Raw genomic sequence first — 20,825 nt, forward strand, 5'->3', positions numbered from 1 at the left:
CTTAATGGAGCGAGTTTTTTTGTTAATTGGCGTGATTAAATTTTCGGTCACACTTGACTTACCTCACTCTCAAAAATGACTTCCTCACTTTGAAATTGACTTTTATTTACTCTAATTCAAAGAGATAAGGTCAAATGGGTGTGTGTCACTCTAAATTAAGGTTATTTTAGAGCAGCTAATAGAGGCAGCAAACGTTTACACTGATTTTTAATCAAAATATAACATATCAGCCTTCAATGAAAAGACGAATTTTTTTGGTCTCTCTTTTCTACTGTTATTTTGGGACTGCAGATCTACGAAGCAATTGTGGCTATTTTCTGGCAATCTGCCAGCTATGTTTTTATCAGAAATTTATTTTTTTAGCGTTATTGAGATGTAAATTTTTTAAACTTTGATAATTTCAGTTTTAATTTTTTTTGAAGTCTTTCTTCTTTTAAGTATTTCTTCTGCACATACTTGGTGATACATTCTCCGATTGATGAGCAAATTTTGTTCTAATATGATTTAATAAGATTTTAGGGAGCTAAGTTTCATGTTGTCACTTTGATTTTAGGAATAATTTCAGCCTTCAGTTCCAGATTAGACCTTAGTAGAGAGTTGATCGAGAGGGTTTTCCAAATTGTGCTCCGGGTTACCCTTTGTAAAACAGCATATGCCGTGGACCAAAACTTAAGCGCGTTGAGATGGCTTCTCTTTTCAAAAAGCAAGCAAATCGTCTGGAATAACTGCAAATTTCGCCATTTAAATTAGTTTGCGATTTAAATAAGTGTGGGATTCCAAAATTTGCCCCTAGTGCATTTTTTAGATCTTGCACTTTTTTAATCACTTCAATTCTCGAACATGAACAAATGAAGTGTTAAATATGTCAACGATGTCCCGAAAAACATGCCAATGACGACTTCGCTTACTTCACTTAGAAGAATTCGCTTACTCTCTCAAAGCCAAATAACTTGAACATTTGAATATGCACTGATATGAAGACCTTTTCACTAAACTATTTCATTTGAGCGAAAACGGATCTCGTAGATCAAAAATTTATCAAACTATTAAACACCAAATTTAGTGCTTTGTGAGCACTTCTTGATAAAAATTTATTGGAAACGGCATATCACCCTAATATCGAAAAAAGGGTTTTAAAAGAGGTTTTAAAAAAGAGGTTTTAAAGTACATGAAAACGAGCTGTTTAAAAATAAAATGATTACCACAGAAGAAAGTGAGATATTGTGGGAAATTTAATTAAAAATTGTTCAAATCTAAGCCGAGGAAAGGGAAAATGGTGAATATTTCAAAAACTGCACCAAAACTGAAATGTGGCAACATGGTGACAAAATTATTTGTTTCGTGTACTCAATTTCTCTTTATTTTTGAAGTGTATTTCAATGTTAGATTACTCCCCTACTCAGTAGAAGTTTAAACCTCCTCGAAGTGCTATATGCTATTTGATGCTCTCTGATGTGTCTTCGGGTGTTGACACCGAACTGTTACTCGTCCTCCTGAACTGATCCTCGTCCTCAGCACTGAACATTCACCCGTTCGCCCATCTGAGTCCGAGACTTCGCCACCTGCCGCCGTTTTAGATGTGGCACTGTCCCGAAGTCAACACAGATTTTCAAGAGATCTGACGGAGATCGAATCAGAATTTCCAGATTGTAAAGAAGATCCTCAAGCAAATCTGTTTGGGAGTAATGGGAAAAGTATAACACCATCAGCTATCAATTATATTGGCCATATTCTGCTGGATAAAAAGTTACCTACTGAAAGAACCCAAATAGCACGACCTCAACTTCGTCCAAACTATGAGCTCGGATGGCAGACGGACCCCCGGCGCCCCAAGTCCGACTGTTCCATGCATGTTTTGGACCCCGGACCTAATTCTGGGTTGTGTTGCTTCCCACCCAAAACAATAAACGATTGTTTTGGTTGGGAGTAGTTTCAATTAGCATAAACCGCTCAGGTATCCTTTACTGCGTACAGTACAAAGATCATATTTTCAGACGCTAAGATCATATTTTCAGATCCGAGGCTAATTACCGCAATGAAGGATACCCGAGCGGCAGTTTTTTCTAATTGAAACTACTGCGCTGAGTAAAAATGTAATCGTCATGCGCAACCAAAATTTTAAAGCTTCGTCATGCGCAACCAAAATTTTAAAGCTTCATTTTTTTCCTGAATTTTCTATGAACATTATGAAAAACTCAAAACATCATGTACAGCCTATTTTCAGAAATGCTTTCTGGATTAATACTGCACTTTTTTGGCTAAAAGAGACCCTTAGGTCACTCTGATTCGGTACTGAATCGTCGGCTTACTTTTGGAATATACTGATTCAGTACTGAATGTCGGACACTCGGGTCCGGGTCTTGGCAAAACCAATGCCAATCCTATGAAACAAAAGCTAACATACGAATTAATGAAAACAGAAAACGCCGCAAGTTGAAAGGAAAATTGTAATATCTTGAGATTCGATAGATCGGAATTTTTTGGGTAACAAATCATCACATTGAAATGTAGAGAGCAACTGCTAAATGAATTGTGAAGTTTTGAAACTTCAATTTTATTTTTAACGTAGTTGGAAGAATTAACTAAAACATTTTACATCATTTTACATCATTAACTGTTAGTCAATTAAATATGATATCTTTGTTCTCGTTTTCTAAAACGAAATTTTAAAAAGGACCCAAAAGAGGAATTGAGAATTCGCTAGAAGATGAATTGAAAAGTTTAAAACTGATCCTATGAAATGCAAGGTTGTGACTAATTTTGAAAATTCAAAATGCGAAAATTTTCTAGAATCTTAGATGCTACTAATATGAAGTTTAGCCTGAGCCTAGAATAATTGATTACTCAGAACACAGAAAACTTGTTTTAATACCCAGATTTTAATAGTTTTCAGAAAATCAAGAGAGCATTTTTTTTAAATCTGATGTTTCGAAATTTCAGATTCGGCTTTGAATTGCAATCTTTTGCAGTTTTGATTTGAATAAGGAATACTTGTAAAGTTTTGATTAAACTTAGAAATTCAAATTTTAACTGCTATCGAACGAGGTTTGAAGCAATTTTTGTAGTCGTGTCTGTGTGTCTTTTTATGCAAAATTTTTAGCCGACTGTTTTGATCTTTGGATTGAATTTTGCATCTTACTTTATAAGTTTTGTGCTAACTTATTTCGTCTCATTCACAATATTAAGTAGCTAAACTCAGTTGGGTAGTTTACTACTGAAACTCAAATGTAATGTTTGCCGAGATTGGAATCATTGTTTCAGTTTAGTTTCTGGCGTTAAATTTAAAGTTTTAACCACAGCAAAAACGTTTGATTAAATATTTACATTTTCAAAATCGCCCCGCAAAAATATGAATAGTTTGGTCTTTGTACTTCAGCAGAAAAAATTCTTAAAGCCTCTTACTTGTCTATCCATTGAACACGTTCATGCAGTTTGACCATTTCGCTACTGTTTTTCCTTAAATTCATTTTTAGTTTTTTTCTTTTCGGATTTCAATTCCTGAATTGTTCAACTTTCTAGAAAAATTTCTGATCTGTGACCTGTCACTCCATTTGGATTGGCACTTATTCTTTGGAAAAAAACTGGACAATTCTGGACAACTGGACAAACTTTTTTAATGAAAAGCTCTGCTGTTAAAATTTGGTCTTTCAACAATAGATCTCTTGTACTGTAAACTTTTTTGCGCAGGTGGCAGACCTTATTCCCCAGTTTATTTGTCTATTAAATCTCTGAAGTGACATAACCGACAACGATTGGAAAAAAATGCACTTAAATTGAGATGGAACAAAGAATTGATTTAAAAAAGATTGATTTTTGCTTTTAATGGTAGAAGACGTCTTTAAGTAAATTGACCTAATAGCATTTGCCATTTTTTTTAACATTTTGTTTAGCTGTTTGTCAAAATTTAGATTGTTATCAATAATTATACCTAAATAACAACTTATTTTTGGCTCTACGAAAATTCCATTATAATGCAATTGTTCAATTTTTAATTCACCATTTTTTGAAGAAACCAAAATTTCTGTTTTATCTCGTTTTAAAGTTAGCATATTTTGCCTTATATAACTGTCAGTATTTTCAAATACACTGTTAATTTCGCATAGGAGATTTTCATCGGATTTGGAATGACAAATGATGCATATGTCATCAGCAAACTGTAAAACGTCCTTTCTTCTTTCATTTTTTCTGAGAAATCGTTGATATACATTATAAAAATTAAGGGTCCGAGAACTGTTACTTGAGGTACTCCGTGATTGATTGTCACCCAGTTCGAATCTTCAATGCCGTTTTTTACGCATTCTTTTCTGTTAGACAGAAACGATTCTAGCATTGATATTGATTCCGTACTAAATCCATATTTTGTGAGATATTGAGTTAAAAGCTTTGACTAAATCTCAGTAGCGACCGCCGCCTCCTGTTCGGCTACGCTTTGGCGATTTAAATCTTACCTCAATAGGCTCATCATTTGAAGCCCTTTAGTGATGTCGTGCCTCCTGATTATATGTCAGCAGTATCTGTCATCACATTTCCATTTCCGATTTAGATGCAAAGAAAGCGGAGCAGGAGTCGAGTACGAACATAGATAACAAGGTGATAGATGCCGAGGATGCCGAACAGGAGGCGGCGGTCGCTACTGAGATTGAACAAATGTTGAGTGATCTAAAGAGGCGAGTTGGGAGAGATCCAAATCCAGCTGAGCAGGAGGATGAGTCAGTTACGGGCAATGTCACATTGTGCACTAAGCTCACTTACCAGCAAGATGTCGTTGTCGAGGATGTTAGTCAATTTTTTTTATCGTTTTACTCGTAGCGCTGATTTTTTCAAGTTTTTGACCAAAAATATCTTTTCGAAATTTTTTTGATGAAATAAAGAAAAGCGTTGCAAAGAATTTTGCTTCTGAAAGTAGATAGACAGACAGTACTTCTTGAGTGTTTCGAACTTAAGTTTTGAGAAACTATTATTTGAATTGGGCGTACTGTTAAAAATTTGTCACAAATTGAACAGATCTCAACAGTACCAATTTCTTTAGCTGATGTTGATAATTGATCTCAAACGAAGTTTGTAGCAATTATAATGGTACCGTGGTCTTCTTTCAATCGATTTTTTGTTTGGTCGATTTTTTGTCTGAACTCTTTTGACTTTTCGTCCTCAGAGCGGGGTAAACGGAGGGAATTAAGTTCTTGGAGAGCCCTTTGGCTTACTAGACTCTCATTCATAGAAAATTTTTGGAGACATAATTTGGTTATATAGGGGGTTCATAGAGTCTGACCCCCACCACTTCACGCTCAGCCCCCTCTCCCCACTTCACATCCCACCTCCACTTCACGCCCCAACGCCACTACTCCCCAGCCCCTGCACATCATTACACTCATAATCCAGCGCGCTTTCGTTTACTCAGTATAGTTTTCTTTTTTTTATGACTCGAAGTATTTTGTTCGTTTTTGATAAGTGAGCGAGCAAAAAAGTGGAATTTCATTGAGTGAATAAAATTCGAAAAAGTAGTTTCTTCGAATGAGTTTGACGCGTGGAGCAAAAGATTGTGGTTGTCTTGTTCATACCTTCTGCAAGAAATATTGCCTACCTTCTTTAGAGCAATAAGTATTGTTAAAAAAAAGTTTCAGAGAAGCGAGCAATTTTCTCACGTGCTGTTTTTTCAAGCGGTTGTTTCTTGTTTCCAATTTTGTGTGCTGTATAAACGCTAGTCATACTAAACTAGTATTACTCAGATTGTTTTGTTAGTGTTTGAGACGTTTATTGCAAGTAAAGATTGTTTCAGGCTAATTTGAAAGTTTGTTAACTATTCTGAGGATTTTTGGACTATTTTAAGCATTTTTGACCCTATGTTTTGTTGCTTTTATTTGCTATGTTTTGTTGCTTTTATTGGTAGCTGAATTGCAGCTTAATGCTCGTATGTGTTATTAAGCTGTTTTTGGGTCAAATTAGAAAGTTCTGTGAACTTAATTGGATTCGCCTAACTTTGTGTGAACAATTTTCTGGTCTTGATTCCATGAAACAAAGTGTCTCGTTTGTATGTTTACTTTACTATATGATAAAAGTAATTGCTTTTTGCTCTTTACTTTACTTGACTTTTCTTTGAATATATGACTTAATCTTAAAATTTTCTCGCTTTTGATTTGTTTTGCCAACGGATACTATTTGTTTGAAAAGATAGTTGTTTCGGCGAACAGAACTTCGAGTCATTTCTGGAATTCTGCCACTGTTTTTTGATTGGATATTATTTTTGGAGTTTATTTGAAACGGGAAGTGAAAAGCGTGAAGACGGCGTATAGGGCAATTTGCTGAAGAAAGAAAGCGAGAGAAGTAGGTGTGAAACAACTTTCGCTAAGCTAGGGACCTTTTTGATCACCATCAGTTTTTTCAAATGAGTTTTTGTTTTAACTTCAATTTTTTTTGCCAATTTAGTTTTTCTGGTTCAATAAATAGTGGTTGTATTTTCGGAGGCATTTTTGGCCATCGAAGGCATATATTAGACTTTAAGATGCTTTTTGAGTTTTTTGTCATTTTGCCGTCATAGTCGACTATTATTACCAATTTTGCATCCTTCTTCAATTTGTTATAGCATTCGGATGGTTGTTTGGGTACAATTGATTAATTTTTGTTATGATTTTTGGTACCTTTTTTGGCTAATATGAAATTTGTTTTGTTGATAATAAAAATTTGTTAAATTAATCCAAATTTGGCTTATTTTGGCAAATTCTTTTGCAAAAAGATATCGTGCTCAGTGGTATATTGTTTTGGGTGTTTTTACTTATAGGAGCCTCTTGCGTGTTACCTAGATCATCAGTCATTGTAGTCAATGAATCATTCTTAAAAGTATTTTCCTGGGATTTGTTTTTGTTTTTTAATCTGAGTGTTTATCTGTCGGGTATTCGGTTGAACTCAAATTTTTTGCGTGTGTGTGTGTGTGTGTGTGCGTGCGTGCGTGTGTGTGTGTGTGTGTGTGTGTGTGTGTGTGTGTGTGTGTTTGTGCAGAGGCGACTCTTGCAGTTGTTTCCGGAGTTTTTTTGGCTATTTTTAACCGGTGACTTTCCGTTTCAAATGCCGGACGACACAAGATGTGTTTAAGTCAATCTGCTCAGCAAAATCAGTCAATCTATTCGGCGCAAATACTTTGTGCGAAAAATGTTTGCGGAGTGCAAAAATTTGTTTTTGATTACGTGCAATTTTTCCTAGGCAGCTTTTTAGTTTGATCTCTTTTTTATCAATAACACTTTTTTCTCACCAGTTTTTGTATCACATTTAAAATTTTGCTGTAATCGGCTAAGCTTGTGGTTAGAAATGGTATTTTAATTACCTGTGGTGACTTTGATTGATTTTCTATAAAGAAAATTTTTTAAACTCAATTCAATTTCTATTTTTGCTTTTATGTCGGCTTTTTCGGTCGCTTTGCGGTAGTTCTGTGTACAAATGTATCCAACAGCAACTTGTGTGATCATAGAATATAAATGAACATTTTAGTTTTCCCCGTGTTTGGTTTTCTTTCTGTGCTCTGATCACTTAGGCTCGGAAATGACAGGTCCCGTCGATTTTCTAAGAAAGCATAAATGAACTCCGTTAATGTTTTCTTTTTGAATGATAGTTTAAATGATTGATAGTTTGAATGATTAGTTAGTTTGAATGATTTGGATAATTTTTTATTACTTATTAGTGATTTTTTCAATTTTGCCAGAATTTTGTTCACTATGTCAACTTCTTGTCCTCAAAAACGGAATAAACCGATTTTTTACGATATTAAAGAGTGTCGAACAAAAATGTCAGTGTTCTCAATTGAATCGAAGAAAGCTCTAAATAACGCAAAATAAGACCTGCGAAATTCTTTGACTAAGTCTGGCACCCTGTCTTTGTATAAATTTGGTTGAAAGTTGTCTTTTTAGTTTGAAGTTGACCCTGAGGTGAGCTTGGAGACAAAGAAGATTGTGAGCAGCTATTTTATGGAGGATGAGCAGGCAGCGTTAAACGAAGCATGCAACTGGTATCGCAATATCTTCGGAGCAGGTTCCCGAAAAAGTACGAGCGGCATAAACTAATATTGTGCATTTTGAATGTTGAAATGCTCTTTATTAGCTATTTTATCTAGCTTCGATTCCCAATAACGTAATTTTATCTATTTCGAAATCCGACTAACTTGACTTTGTACTTAGCTTCGACGAGCTCTGCTTTGCAGCCATACGAAGTCTAATGCTGACCAAGTTTTAAAATACTATACAAATTTTGGTAACTGTTTCCTTCCAGGTGGCCAAAATTTTCATATCAATTTTGGAACAAACTATGGACTGTTTTTGTACTGGTTATGGTCTGCACATCCTATTAAGAAATGGCACAAAAGCCAAATTTTCTGGGATTTTCTGTGTCAAAATTCTTTACACATTTTTTCGTAGATATAAAATTGTTGCACCTAAATTAAATAAAAAAGGTCATGCAATGTCGGAATTACATAATTATGTAGGTATTCAGTCGCCTTAACTTTTAATTTCAATTTTTTTATTCGAATATTCTCATATTTGAATAGTGTTGGAATCAAATTGTATTGAACCGGATGTTCGAGAAAACAAAAAGTTCCAAGACAGATAGTTTCAACTAAATCGCTCTGATAAAATAAATACTATTTTACATTCCAAAGTGTAATGCAAAAGCGTACATGGTCGAGAGCCATGTCAGAAGACAAATACAGTTGATTCTGAAACGATGCCAACATTTTGTATATAATTCTTGAATAAACAATGAGGATCGGTTTGGTGCGTTTGCGATGTTCCAACTCGTTATATCGCAACAAAGGGGCCGTGAATATCAGCCGTCAGGAAAATTAGCCGAAAAGGAGACATTAACCATTCAGATTTGAGAACGCACAATTGTTACTGTGGAGATTAACAAATAACGTTATTTCGTTCGTGGTATTTTGTTCGTTTGTGATAGATTCATTTCAAATCCCATAGTTCGTTGAGGCATAGCTGTGGCCCGCGAGGCATGGCTAAATCCGCTAATTTCATCTTTAAGTGAGTAAGATAATTGCTTGTCTCACTTATGTTTGATTACAGCAATTATCTCAGCAATTAATTCTTCTAATTTTCCTACTTTTGACTTTTTCCGGCTAATTTTTACGTCGGCTAATATTCCTAACACCATCAAAAAGTTTTAATAAAATTGAGTACCTAACATTTTTAAATTTACATAGCTTTACGTTTTTTAAAACGGAAAACTAACAAAATAGCATATTAACGAGCCACTAAATAAGTATTAGACAATAATACTTTTTTCGGAATGCATAATTCGGTTTGGATTGATGACATTTCCATTATTTATCAAATACGTAAGAACAACCTTGGATTTCCACTTTCTAATACTTAAAAATTGAGCCAACTATATAAATATCAGTTTAGCCATCAATTTAGTTCAAACATAAAATTTAAAACACCAGTTTGAACCAAAAAAAAACATGCTTCTCATTTTCTTTATAAATATTTCCGATATCAGAGTGATTTTCTCTATTACTAGAGCCGATGAAATACTGAATGTACGCCTGCAGCCGATCAGAAGCTGAGAAGACTCTATTATATTTTATATAGTGCTTGTACGGCTGACCTTAGTCAGTATTGTAGTTATGGTTGAGCACGCCATGTGTATTCTCAATACCTTGACTTCAGTGTTGACTAAAGTAAACGCCGTTACAATTGAAGTCTTCCGTCAATGTTTTACTGAGTCGGTTAGTCTGAGAGAACTAGGTAAGCCTCAGAAATAAGTAGCCTTATTTTTTACCATAAGATTTGAAAAGGAGCCCTCATAAGGCCACTGTTGCGACCAGTGAGTTAATAAACTCTAACCCAAAAACGAGCTCACTTAAACGCAACCTTTTATACAGAGAAATCTAGAGCTAGATTTCTCTATCTGTATCTTTTTTGTACGCTTGAGTTTCTAAACAGGAAACACAATCCTTTTAAATAATCAAATTGACATCAACCCACAAATTGCACACATTTACTCCGTCAAGATGAGCCTTCACATCGGCCAAACGTCATCTACATCGGACACTAACTCCGATAATAACCAATTGTCTATACTCAGACAAGAAAATAATCGTTTGATAAAAGACATAAAACCCTTTGAAACTACAAGATTTTAAAATGTGGATGAATTAAACTTACTATTAAACACCGCTATCCAACTCAAAACCCAAAATTTTAGCATAAAGTAACAGCCTCTTCTCCCCTGTCAGAAAAGGCGGCGCAAATTGCTCGCACAGCTTTTCTTTCGTATCTCATAGAAATCCACGGTAAACAGTTAACAAAAGGCACAATCTTCTTTTTTATGATCCCATCACGGAAAGATATACATCTCCAATTCATGATACACTATTTCAGCCATTATCAGATATATTACTTAGGTTTCTACGAGTAGTGTATGACGAAATACGTACTACTGACAGAGGATACGCATTTAGAGAATCATCATTTGAAGTTTTAAAATGACTAGCACCATCTCTCAATGCAGCTGCTGTCGAGTCAAGATTAGAAAGCGTACATAAAATAGCTAGGCATGAAGTAGAAGGCTTTAACCACTTAATGAAAACTTTTTTTGAGTTTTGTACAGGATGCAGACTTATCAGACGAAGAAACTTTAGATGTATTCACAATCTTATCGTGGTACATACACCGTTTTTCAAAAAGCCTTGTTCATGGTTTTACAGCTACAAAAACAAAAACGGAAAAATATCATTGTTACTCGAAATATTACTATATATTTGTAATCCAAACTGGTTTCCGGAGAGTTTTTAAACAATCACAAGAAGTACCATCTGAACTTCTCCAACAATTGAAAACTGATCACTCGCAAATCAAATTGCAATACCACGATGCGGAAATTTGCCCGTTTACGTTCACGATCATCCAAAACAAAATTATGTTTAGAAGCGTCACCAACTGAACAGAATTTAGATATACTTATACACTCATTACCAATGGATACAAATTCAAATGAAACAACAGAAACAGACTTTAATTTCACACTGTTGGATGATGGAACATTTTTTTCTTCGCATACAATAAAGACCATCCCGTTATTTGATTGATCTCTATTATAACAACATTGATAACAATAAGAAATACAGAAACTTTTAATCAACAACCAATAAATTCCACTGAAATAAAGTTCAAATCAACTGAATACTACCCTACCAACTTTACCGAACGTAAACACACCACCATCCCGTTCTTAAAGACAAAACTCAGTATAATTCAACACTGAGCTATTGATTTTAATTACATCCACTCAAAAGTCGGGGACAAACGATCAAAACATACAACTAACGCCACAAAAGTTGGTGATTCTTGTTAGAAAGGTTAAATTACAAAATAGACAACAAATGCTCCGACAGCATACTACTTCCAAGCAGCGTCAACACAAACATTTTCTGCTGTGAGAACAAAATTCACAAATAATATAACCTTATTTAGGAGGTTCAGTACCTATTCAACAATCTTTACGAACATTTGATGGTACTGATCCAACATATACTGCAGAATCTTTTCTTAATGCTATCGCAGCGAATATGGTCATGACAGCAAAGCCAGAACAATTTGATTCGCCTTATCATGAAGCTTTGGATCTTAAGCGAATCGCCATGATACGAACAGCTTTAATAAGCCCTGCACTGCAGTGGTATCCTCTCTTACCATTGGAATTCAAGGGGAACTGACAAGCTTTTTGTCAACAATTTCAAAAGACATTTAATAACCAACAATTGCAGACTCAAGCGAAACTACTGGAAAGCATCCCACGTTCTTCGGGAGAAAAATTTAAAACACCAGCCCGCCGAATTTAACAAATGGCTAGAAAAACATTTGTTAATAACGCTCAAAATGTGCGAATTGCACAAAGGAATGACGCACTTGTCACAGCAGTAGATCAAAAGTTAGCACGAATAGCTTTAAAAAAGATAACTAATCACAAATTAACAGCAATGGAACCACCACTTCCAGTTGCACAATTAGTAGAAAAATTACATCAAGAAGAGATTTCGAGTACAGATTTTGATCGGCACAAGATCAAAACAAATTGCACTCTTTCACCCTCAATAATATTATTTCTACAGAAATAGATAATCTTACAATACATGATATTCGAGCTGTGGAACAGGACATAGCATGTGGGATCAACGTAATACGACATAAGTACTCAAATAATCGGAATTTTAAAGAAAATCCACATATTATACATATTATATCAACTTGACCCGATCGTAGATACACAAATCCCCTTGATGAACCTAATTTCCTAAAACAAATATTTAGTGAAGCTGTGAAAGGGAACCAAAATCTTCCAAATAAACAAGTTACGTCAAGTAATTTGACTGGGAAACCTTAAACCATTTACTTCTCGTCACAGAAGCCCAAATGGAACTTCCATACCAAACCCAAAAATCAACAAACCATTTTATGGAAACAACGATTTCAAACTAACAAGCAGATCAGGTTCACCATACGCAGGACCACAAAATTTTCATAATAAACCAAACTCCAAAAATAATTAAACCTCTATTTCACCGGCACAATCACCTAATTACCGAGTTGATAATTGTTCTGGGCTACCCTTCTCGAGAAATCGCCTTAAAAATGTACGAAATTACATTAATCGACTACTAGACCAAGAACAAGCAGACGACACAACTTTCCAGTCAGAGGACCATACTGGAACAATATCCCCTCCACATATAGAAAGTTATATCCTACTTGATTCGGGAGCCACAGTTAACGTGTTTAATGGAGAATATTAAAATTAAATAAACGAGTATCAGAAAATCGAACAGAAAACGTCAGCATTTGTTCTCTCAGTAAACAACACTGAATTACAGTCTCACACAGCAATAGAAATTGATTTTGAAGTCCAGATTAAACAGAACATCGGAAACACGAAAATACAGTTTTCACATCGACTTTCCATGTATCAAATACAAAGTTTAAAATTCCAGGAACACCCTATTTACCATTCTAGAACCATAACTACTTAATAAATGCACTAAAATTTTATGATTCATCGACAAAATTACAACCATCTTATTCACGACTATTTCTCGTTCGGAGATCATTTAAACAAAGAATTTTAACTTATTGAAACGGACCACCATTATTTGAATCAGATACTTTTCGGAATAATTGCTCCTGAGAACACAGATTCAGTCATTACGGGGAACATGTTTATCAATTAAATAATAATTTTCAGTAAAGTAGAATCGCTAAAAAATTTCCAGAAGATTGTCAATTAAAAACAATGATTGACAAAACAAATGGTAGTGCGCCAACAGAGCCTCTACAAATTATACTAACAAGTCTTAAAAGACCGGTTTTCGTAGTAGCTGATTTGAACAGCGCATGCAACCAAATGCCACTAGACACACTCACAGAGGTTAACATGTTTTGTTATTGCAGGACAACAATACTTCACAACACTAAGTGAATGTCCTATGGTATTTTCACTGGCCCAGCCGCATTCTCGTCATTTATGTATAGTATATTTATACCTCTAATTCGAAAAGCAAAGTAATTGCACTTTTAGATGACGTCTTCATTCAAGACCAAACAACAGAGACGATGTTAGAAACTTGACAAATATTCACAAATTCTCAAAGCCAAAAACCTCAAAGCAGCATCAGATAAACCCGTCTTTTTCTTAGAATCCGTGAAATTCCTCAGACAGCAAATAAAAAACCATTTACCCTCTAAAATCGAAAATTGATGGCTTTCTAAAATTCCAACCACCAAAAAACAAAACAGATTCAAAATTATGTTGGTTTTCTCACATTTATATCAAAATATATGTATGTATAATTTGTGACACGTGAATTGCAACAGACTTTTGACAAGGTAAAAAACGTACAGACTGTACATTACGCTTAGCGACACCTAACGCAGAAAAGCTATGTTATATCTTATGTGTTTCCTCAAACTACGGTATAGGCGCAGCATTACTTCAGAAAAACCAATTTGGTAAAATGAAATTAATATCACCAAATTTCCGTCTTTTTGCAACGGCAAAAATTAGACTCTCAACTACTCTAAGACAGTGCTCAGCAATAATATATGCACTTTCAGAAAATGAATTCTTTTTACAAGAGCCAGGACACCCTATTATATTATACACAGACCAAAAATCAATACTTTTTTTTACACAAAAAAATAAACCCAATCAGAGACCCGACAGTTTTTAGCTCATCTGAATGCAATTCCCAAACTGACTCATTGTCTGGAAATACCAGATTAAAAAAAATTCTTCATGACTCACAATCAACAAACTTCTTAATTACAGTTCCGCTATTCTGTCTCAAAAGAATATGTTAACAACGTCACTACAGACAAAACTGTTGAGTCGTTGCATTTCCAGTTATGTTTAAGAACGAAAGATAACTATTTCAAAGTGCAGCTAGATTACAACGTTTATCTTGTGGTTTCTCAGCGGGAATATATGACAACACACAACCATTAGATTTCTTACAAATTAAGAGGAAAAGTTAAACAAAAACGTTGATTATGCTGAATTGATTAATAGCATAAAATTTTCCATTCCTGCACTGAAGGATTTTGTACCCAAATCACTAGAAATCGATTATTATTCTTTCCACAGAAAGAAAATTGAAATAACTGAATCCTGCCTACAAACCCAACTGCAGTGCTAAGAGAAATTGTACTTTTACGATACAAAAATCGTCCTATCACATGACCGGAACAATAAGGGCGAACAAAGGACTGTTATCGTCGTTTTCAAGACCGAAGTATAAACGAATCAAATCCACTATTATACTGTCTTCAAGAAACAAAGCCAAAAAAATTTTGCTCACAGCTTTCCGTGATATTAGTCATATTTTATGAAGTGGACACACATAATCTTTTAGGCCATGCAGGTCTTGAAGTAACCCTACAGACAAAATCCATCCTGGTTTCTGAAGACACCCATGCAATAATCACACAGGATTACTTTTTTGCTAACATTAAAGCTTGGATAGCAATCCTCTTACAAGACTGCTTAGATTGCCCAACAAGCAAAATAGTGCAAAAACCTCTTAATGGCCTCTCAGTAGCCATTTCTAGAAGTTTCACCATACTTAAATCATCGTGTCTCAATTGATACGATAGGACCTATCGCGCCATCATCAGAAGGCAATTCTTTAATTTACGTTCTCGTGGACGCATTTTCACACTATTTAGATACACCCTTCACCACGAAATGCAGTGAATGCTTTAAACATTCTGTTTGATGACTGTATCATCGCTAAGTGTAGAGGTCCAGACATCTTAGCCACGGATAATAGAAATGAATACAATAACAGCAAATGTACTCCTTTTCGTCGTGTTTATAACTGACTTTTTACACCACGCACTCCCTACGAGCCATGGTCAAGTAGCCTTGTAGAAAATTGTTATAGACCGTCTTACATACTCAATATAACACTTGGTCTTGGAAATTGAAAATTTTTCCTGCGCTTTGAATTCACAAGTTAGAACAATTATGGGACTGTCTCCATTTGAAACTGTCTTTGGTATAAAACCAAAAACCTATAATTGTCAATTTATCTTCCACTACAGATAGTGTTGGAAATCGCAAACCAACACTCAACTCACAGCGTACTTTTTTACCAAAACACACTGATGAAGACCACCTTGGTCGTCGCCCGCAAACTGAGAGATTACAAAAAGGAACTTTTGCACCTTGGGATCATAATAGAAAAAAGTCCCACTCAGATGTTTTTAAAGAATTTTTTTAAGTGTAATTATTGAAATCATAACAAACTTCTCCGATAGTTTATAAATTGTTTTGGTGCAGCCCAGCCACTCAAAATATATTCCTGCGTTTAATTGTTAATAAAGCCTCACAAGTGGGTGTATCAAGAAAAATGCAACCACAAAAAGTTGTGCCTTACAAAATAATCGAAACATCTACAATGATAACATACAAATTGTAGTTTTCTGGAAAACAAATAGTTCGCTATCGAAGTAACATTGTCACCTATTACCCTAAATAACTTATTAACCAAAAAAAACTTATAACTCTTTTACGACTTAGTCCACAAAAACCGACTATCGCAAAGTCGAAATCCGTCTCTTTTTTTGTTCTAGACAACTCGGCCTTACCATCAAATACGAATGGATCCTCCCCCCAACCGACAGACAGTCAGTCTAGACTACCTGATACTAACCCGGAAAACAGCAATACTAGAGATGTCCACTTACAAAAGCATTCGACAAAAGACGGCAGAGTCTCTCTACCACCATCCGAAAGTTCGGCTTCACGCACGAAACACTACTAGTATAAAAATGTAATTTACCACTACTACCAATAAAAATGTAATCACTTTCAACTCCCGTTTTCTTTAGCTGGATTCAATTGAGCATAACACGAAAAATACCCCATAAATAGAACCCAAAAGAAAATACAGAAGTTAATTTCTCCATAACGAGAGTGGTAATTTGGATAGTTCCTTCACACCTCTCCCCGAAATACAATTATTATACTTGGAGTTTTTTCAAAGCCATTACCCCGCGATGTATGCACTTGAGGAATACTTTATCAACTTCTTTCTTAGCCTGAAAAAAATAAATTGACCAAAAATTGAGTTGACAACCGAACCACAGATTGGTATGGGAACACCCATCAACCTCTTTAACTCAGCTAGATATGAGTTGGTAACTTTTTTTACCCCCGAGAAAAAGTTGCAATCTTCCTGGACGAGAACGATTAAATTCGCTTCAGTTTGACTTGCTTGGCGTTCAGTTGTCTCTCTTCTCTCTCAAAATATCTAATTTTAACTTTCTCATTAAAATCTCTTAAAATTGAGAAGGTTAAATTTTAACCTTCTCAATTTTCTTAGTGTTCTTTCTGAAAAGAAACCCAAGGTATTTCAAACACTTTCGAATACTTTTATATCTAATGAACTGCCTCACAGTACAGTTCTTTTTCTCTCTACACTAAATTCCTTTCTTTCATCCTAAAAATCTTTATTTTGCCTTGGCATCAGCTGCCTAGATCAGTCTCTCCAAATCAAGTTCACTTGCTTACAACAGCAAGTGATTCCAGTACAACGATCACGGCTTGAACCACGTCTCCGGACAACCAGCTCTCTCCTCCACCTAATGTTTCAGTCCACAGCACTGAAAGGTCTTCACTTCCCGGTTTCAAACAACAGATATGCAAATAATCTCTCAACAAAGTCTCTAAGTTTTGTTCTCGCAGAACTGCGTACGCTGAGAATTTTAGATACATACAAAGCTTCAAAATTAAACAAATAAGGTTCCCCGTTGTCTCTTGCTACGTAGATCATATGCTCATTTCACATAATTGTTGTGAGTGGGTTTTCTATATTTAAGAGTTTAATAACAACCAAATTGCTCTTTTTATTGTCAATTTTTCCGCGAAAACCTACACCAAAGCTTTCAGAGTTGTTTTACACAGGTATAGTATATACTATAAATGTGGATGGTATCACAGACTCTGTCGATACAAAAAATATCAAAGACCTTCTAAAGTTGAATAACCAACAACGACAATTCACGAAACGTAATTGAAAATCCACATATGTTTTTTCTTTTGAAAAAAAGACTATACACTTGAGGAACTTTTGACAACCTTTTCTTCTAATTTGTCAGATTTCATCTACCAGAGTCAAGCGCAAAAACAACAAGTGAATACAAACCATATTACCATAATCAGGCTTTATAGTAAACACTGCTTTGCCACCAACGACAATAATACCTGCTCCTCCGAGAGCACCACAGCCAGAATTGTTGAATTACTCTAATCACCAAACTTTTCAACACTACCAATAGATTTGGCACAAGCAAAACAAAAAGCTCCGATCTTCCGCAACCAATACACACTGCGTCAAATATAACAAAGCTTACCAAGATATTAGTCTTCAGAAAGTTAAAATTCAGATCTCCTCAGCTCTGAATTTTAACCAACTTCATCACAATGGGCACGTAGCCCCTTTTATCCACCACAGAGACCGGCCAGTAATATTGAATGGTTGTTCTCACAAGCTCAGTGGAATCAATCATTTAATATAGTTATTTCTTCCCCCTCCTTTCAAAGTTCACTAAGCTTTCTTGGTACCGCTCCAATTATAACTCTCAGTTGAAACTCTCCAACCCCTGATCCAGACCAACATTCTCATCGTTGTATTGGAAAACAACCAGATACTACACCCACTTATCCTACACTATATTTATAGCTTGACAAAATTTTTATTGTACCCCCTCACGCCTTTTTTGGAGATCATAATAACGAGGAACAACTACATAATTGAGCTAAGGAAAGAATTACAAACTTTTACAAAATCATACCAGGGCAAAACAATGAGGGCACGATCTATTAAAACTATCAAAAATTAAATTCGGTCGAAAATGTCGAACATGACAAATTGATTTTCCATCCACAAGCAGACGCTCCACCTATCTTTGAATTTAAAACCAACCCCTCTGCATTTATCTGCCAAGAAATAAACCACAAATGTTGATTATCGTACACATGTCCATTGCAAATTTAATCTTATTGTTGACTATTTCGTTCTTTTCAATCCCACTACTTCTAAAACAACCGATCACCTTTGATAAACGGAACATATCGACTGCCAGATCCGGGATACAAGATCTTATCGTAACACACTATGACGGCTCTCCACGACATCACAAATATGCAGTACTATAAGCTCAATACGATTGGTGACTGCAACATCAAACCAGGAGATTTTCAGATCTTACATGCCCAAGTCTCAATCTTTTCACAAGTTCGATCGGTTCAAATACCTGCATTTGCCCTATATGCAAAACTCTGAACTCTGCGACAAGGAAATTTTTTGGCTTAAAATTGCCCTTAGAGGCTACAGGTTTGATCACAATAATTGGTATGTTAACACTATGGAACTTTTCTTTCAAACAGAAATTCAAACTCGTAGAGAACTTGAGGGATTGGCTTTTTAAATAAGCATTACTATGCTGCACAATTATTATAAATTTTTTTCTACCCAATGATGCACGCTGACACGCTACCATTGAAGCAAAACGGGGTCGATTTCAAATTGATCGTTATCGACCGTTTGCTTTGCAACACGGTAATCCCCTTTTTTTCCCAGATACCATAAATCCGACTCATGAGTATCATGTTATGCACACACTATGATGGTCTCTAAAATTAACGAACATAACACTCACTTTTGACTTAAAATCCGTAAATTTATGTGAAAACTTACGCATGAAATGTAATATTGAAACGGGCTATTGTACCCCATTAACGCATTGAAGTCCACTGTCTTTGGGGAACCAAATGATCACTGCCAAATTTTCAACGTTGGAGGAACAAATGACCGCATGATAAAATTTCAAAAACGGTTTTTTTAACGAAACACTAACAAACAACGAAACTTATCCAGGGCATAAACATAATGCTCACATGTACTCTAAATTCAAAATCAAGATGTTTTCAAGATCATTTTTTATGACAAATCGGCTCTGTTCCGATCTGAATTAGTCACTAAAATACTACAAAGTGTAACAAAGACCGCCCATTTGCTACGCATTACCAGGATTCTTTTATCTTTTTACTTTGCTACCGTCAAACCCTATGCAGACTTCAAAGATGTGCACTTAACACTTTTAAGCAGAGTACCATCTGTGTCATCGTACACCAGAGCAAATATAAGAAATGGCTATGCTATACCAAAAGAGTCACAATTTTACCCTAAATCGGAGAAGTACGAAGTTTTTCGTAATCAAAATTTCTGGTGCAGTAGATCCAAATGTACTAATAGATGCTAAAATCGACTATGCTATTACTGCTTTTGAGAAAGGACCACACTAGTCTTTCTAACTTTAAAAATTAAGCGACCTCGGTAGAGGTTTAAAACAAACTTCCCTTGACCTATTAACACAAAAGTTCCCCCCTTGTGACTATATAATCACAGGAAACAGAAAAACATTCGCTACAACTAAATGCTCAAATGTAATCTCTCTCTGCCAATTTAAAACAGATTAATACCCCTCAATGTACTCGAAAACCAATGCTACAAGAGAACACCGTTTTCTTGTGCCGAACAATGTACATTTTTCGGGTCAAGTAACACGGAAAACGTTATCCTGATTACTTAAAGCACCCTGTAAAGCTGATAATTTTGATCAACAATTCGCGCTTGACACATACGGCGATGAATCATACATCTGAACGCCCTAACCAATTAGGGCGCGAAACAGCGTTTAAATATTCACGCCTGATGAAATTGAACGCCGCTTTACACAAATTAACTTTACAGCACAACAAATAGACATATCTAGTGACTGGACAAATCCAATAGACAAATTGAAATTTAACCAATTGGTTGATTATGCAGCAGAGAAATTTGAAGCTGCATAAGCTGATTATTTTGCAGTTTAAGCAACAAGAGCTCAATTACAAGCTCAGTGCTCACAGTTACAGAGCCAATGCACAAATTACTTTAATGCTTTTTTTAACGGCAAAGAGTTCACACTCAATCGCATCGACGCGAGAACTTATTCACGGCAATTATTTAAGACTCTCTTATTGGAGTCGTTGGGTACCCTTGGTACGTATTAAAAGAAATAGCCATTGCATGTACAAAGTTTAACTTTTTTACAAGGTCTCTTTGGCTTATTTCGTAGCGCCTTTAATGCCTATATTCTAAGAGTTCTTCTAGGGCTTAATATCATCTTAGCCAAAATAAAAACCACAGGAATTTATATCTAGAGTGTTTTCACAGACTATATTTCATCTGTTACAGACTGATTGAATTAATTACAAACCACCATCACCCA

The 20,825-nt window shown here is 35.3% G+C and overlaps 1 protein-coding gene across 1 annotated transcript in view; it reads left to right on the plus strand.

The window, feature by feature from the left end:
• LOC142341661 (uncharacterized) overlaps window positions 1-20,825 on the plus strand; it is a 63,334-nt gene that overhangs the window by 9,311 nt on the left and 33,198 nt on the right. Inside the window, exons 3-4 of the mRNA XM_075392782.1 lie at window positions 4,544-4,776; window positions 7,896-8,028. Of these exons, the coding sequence (XP_075248897.1) occupies window positions 4,544-4,776; window positions 7,896-8,028 (366 nt within the window). The remainder of the gene's footprint in view (window positions 1-4,543; window positions 4,777-7,895; window positions 8,029-20,825) is intronic.

This window comes from Convolutriloba macropyga, chromosome 6 (genome assembly GCF_964194025.1).
Source record: "Convolutriloba macropyga chromosome 6, txConMacr16.3, whole genome shotgun sequence".
NCBI classification, from domain to species: domain Eukaryota; kingdom Metazoa; phylum Xenacoelomorpha; order Acoela; family Convolutidae; genus Convolutriloba; species Convolutriloba macropyga.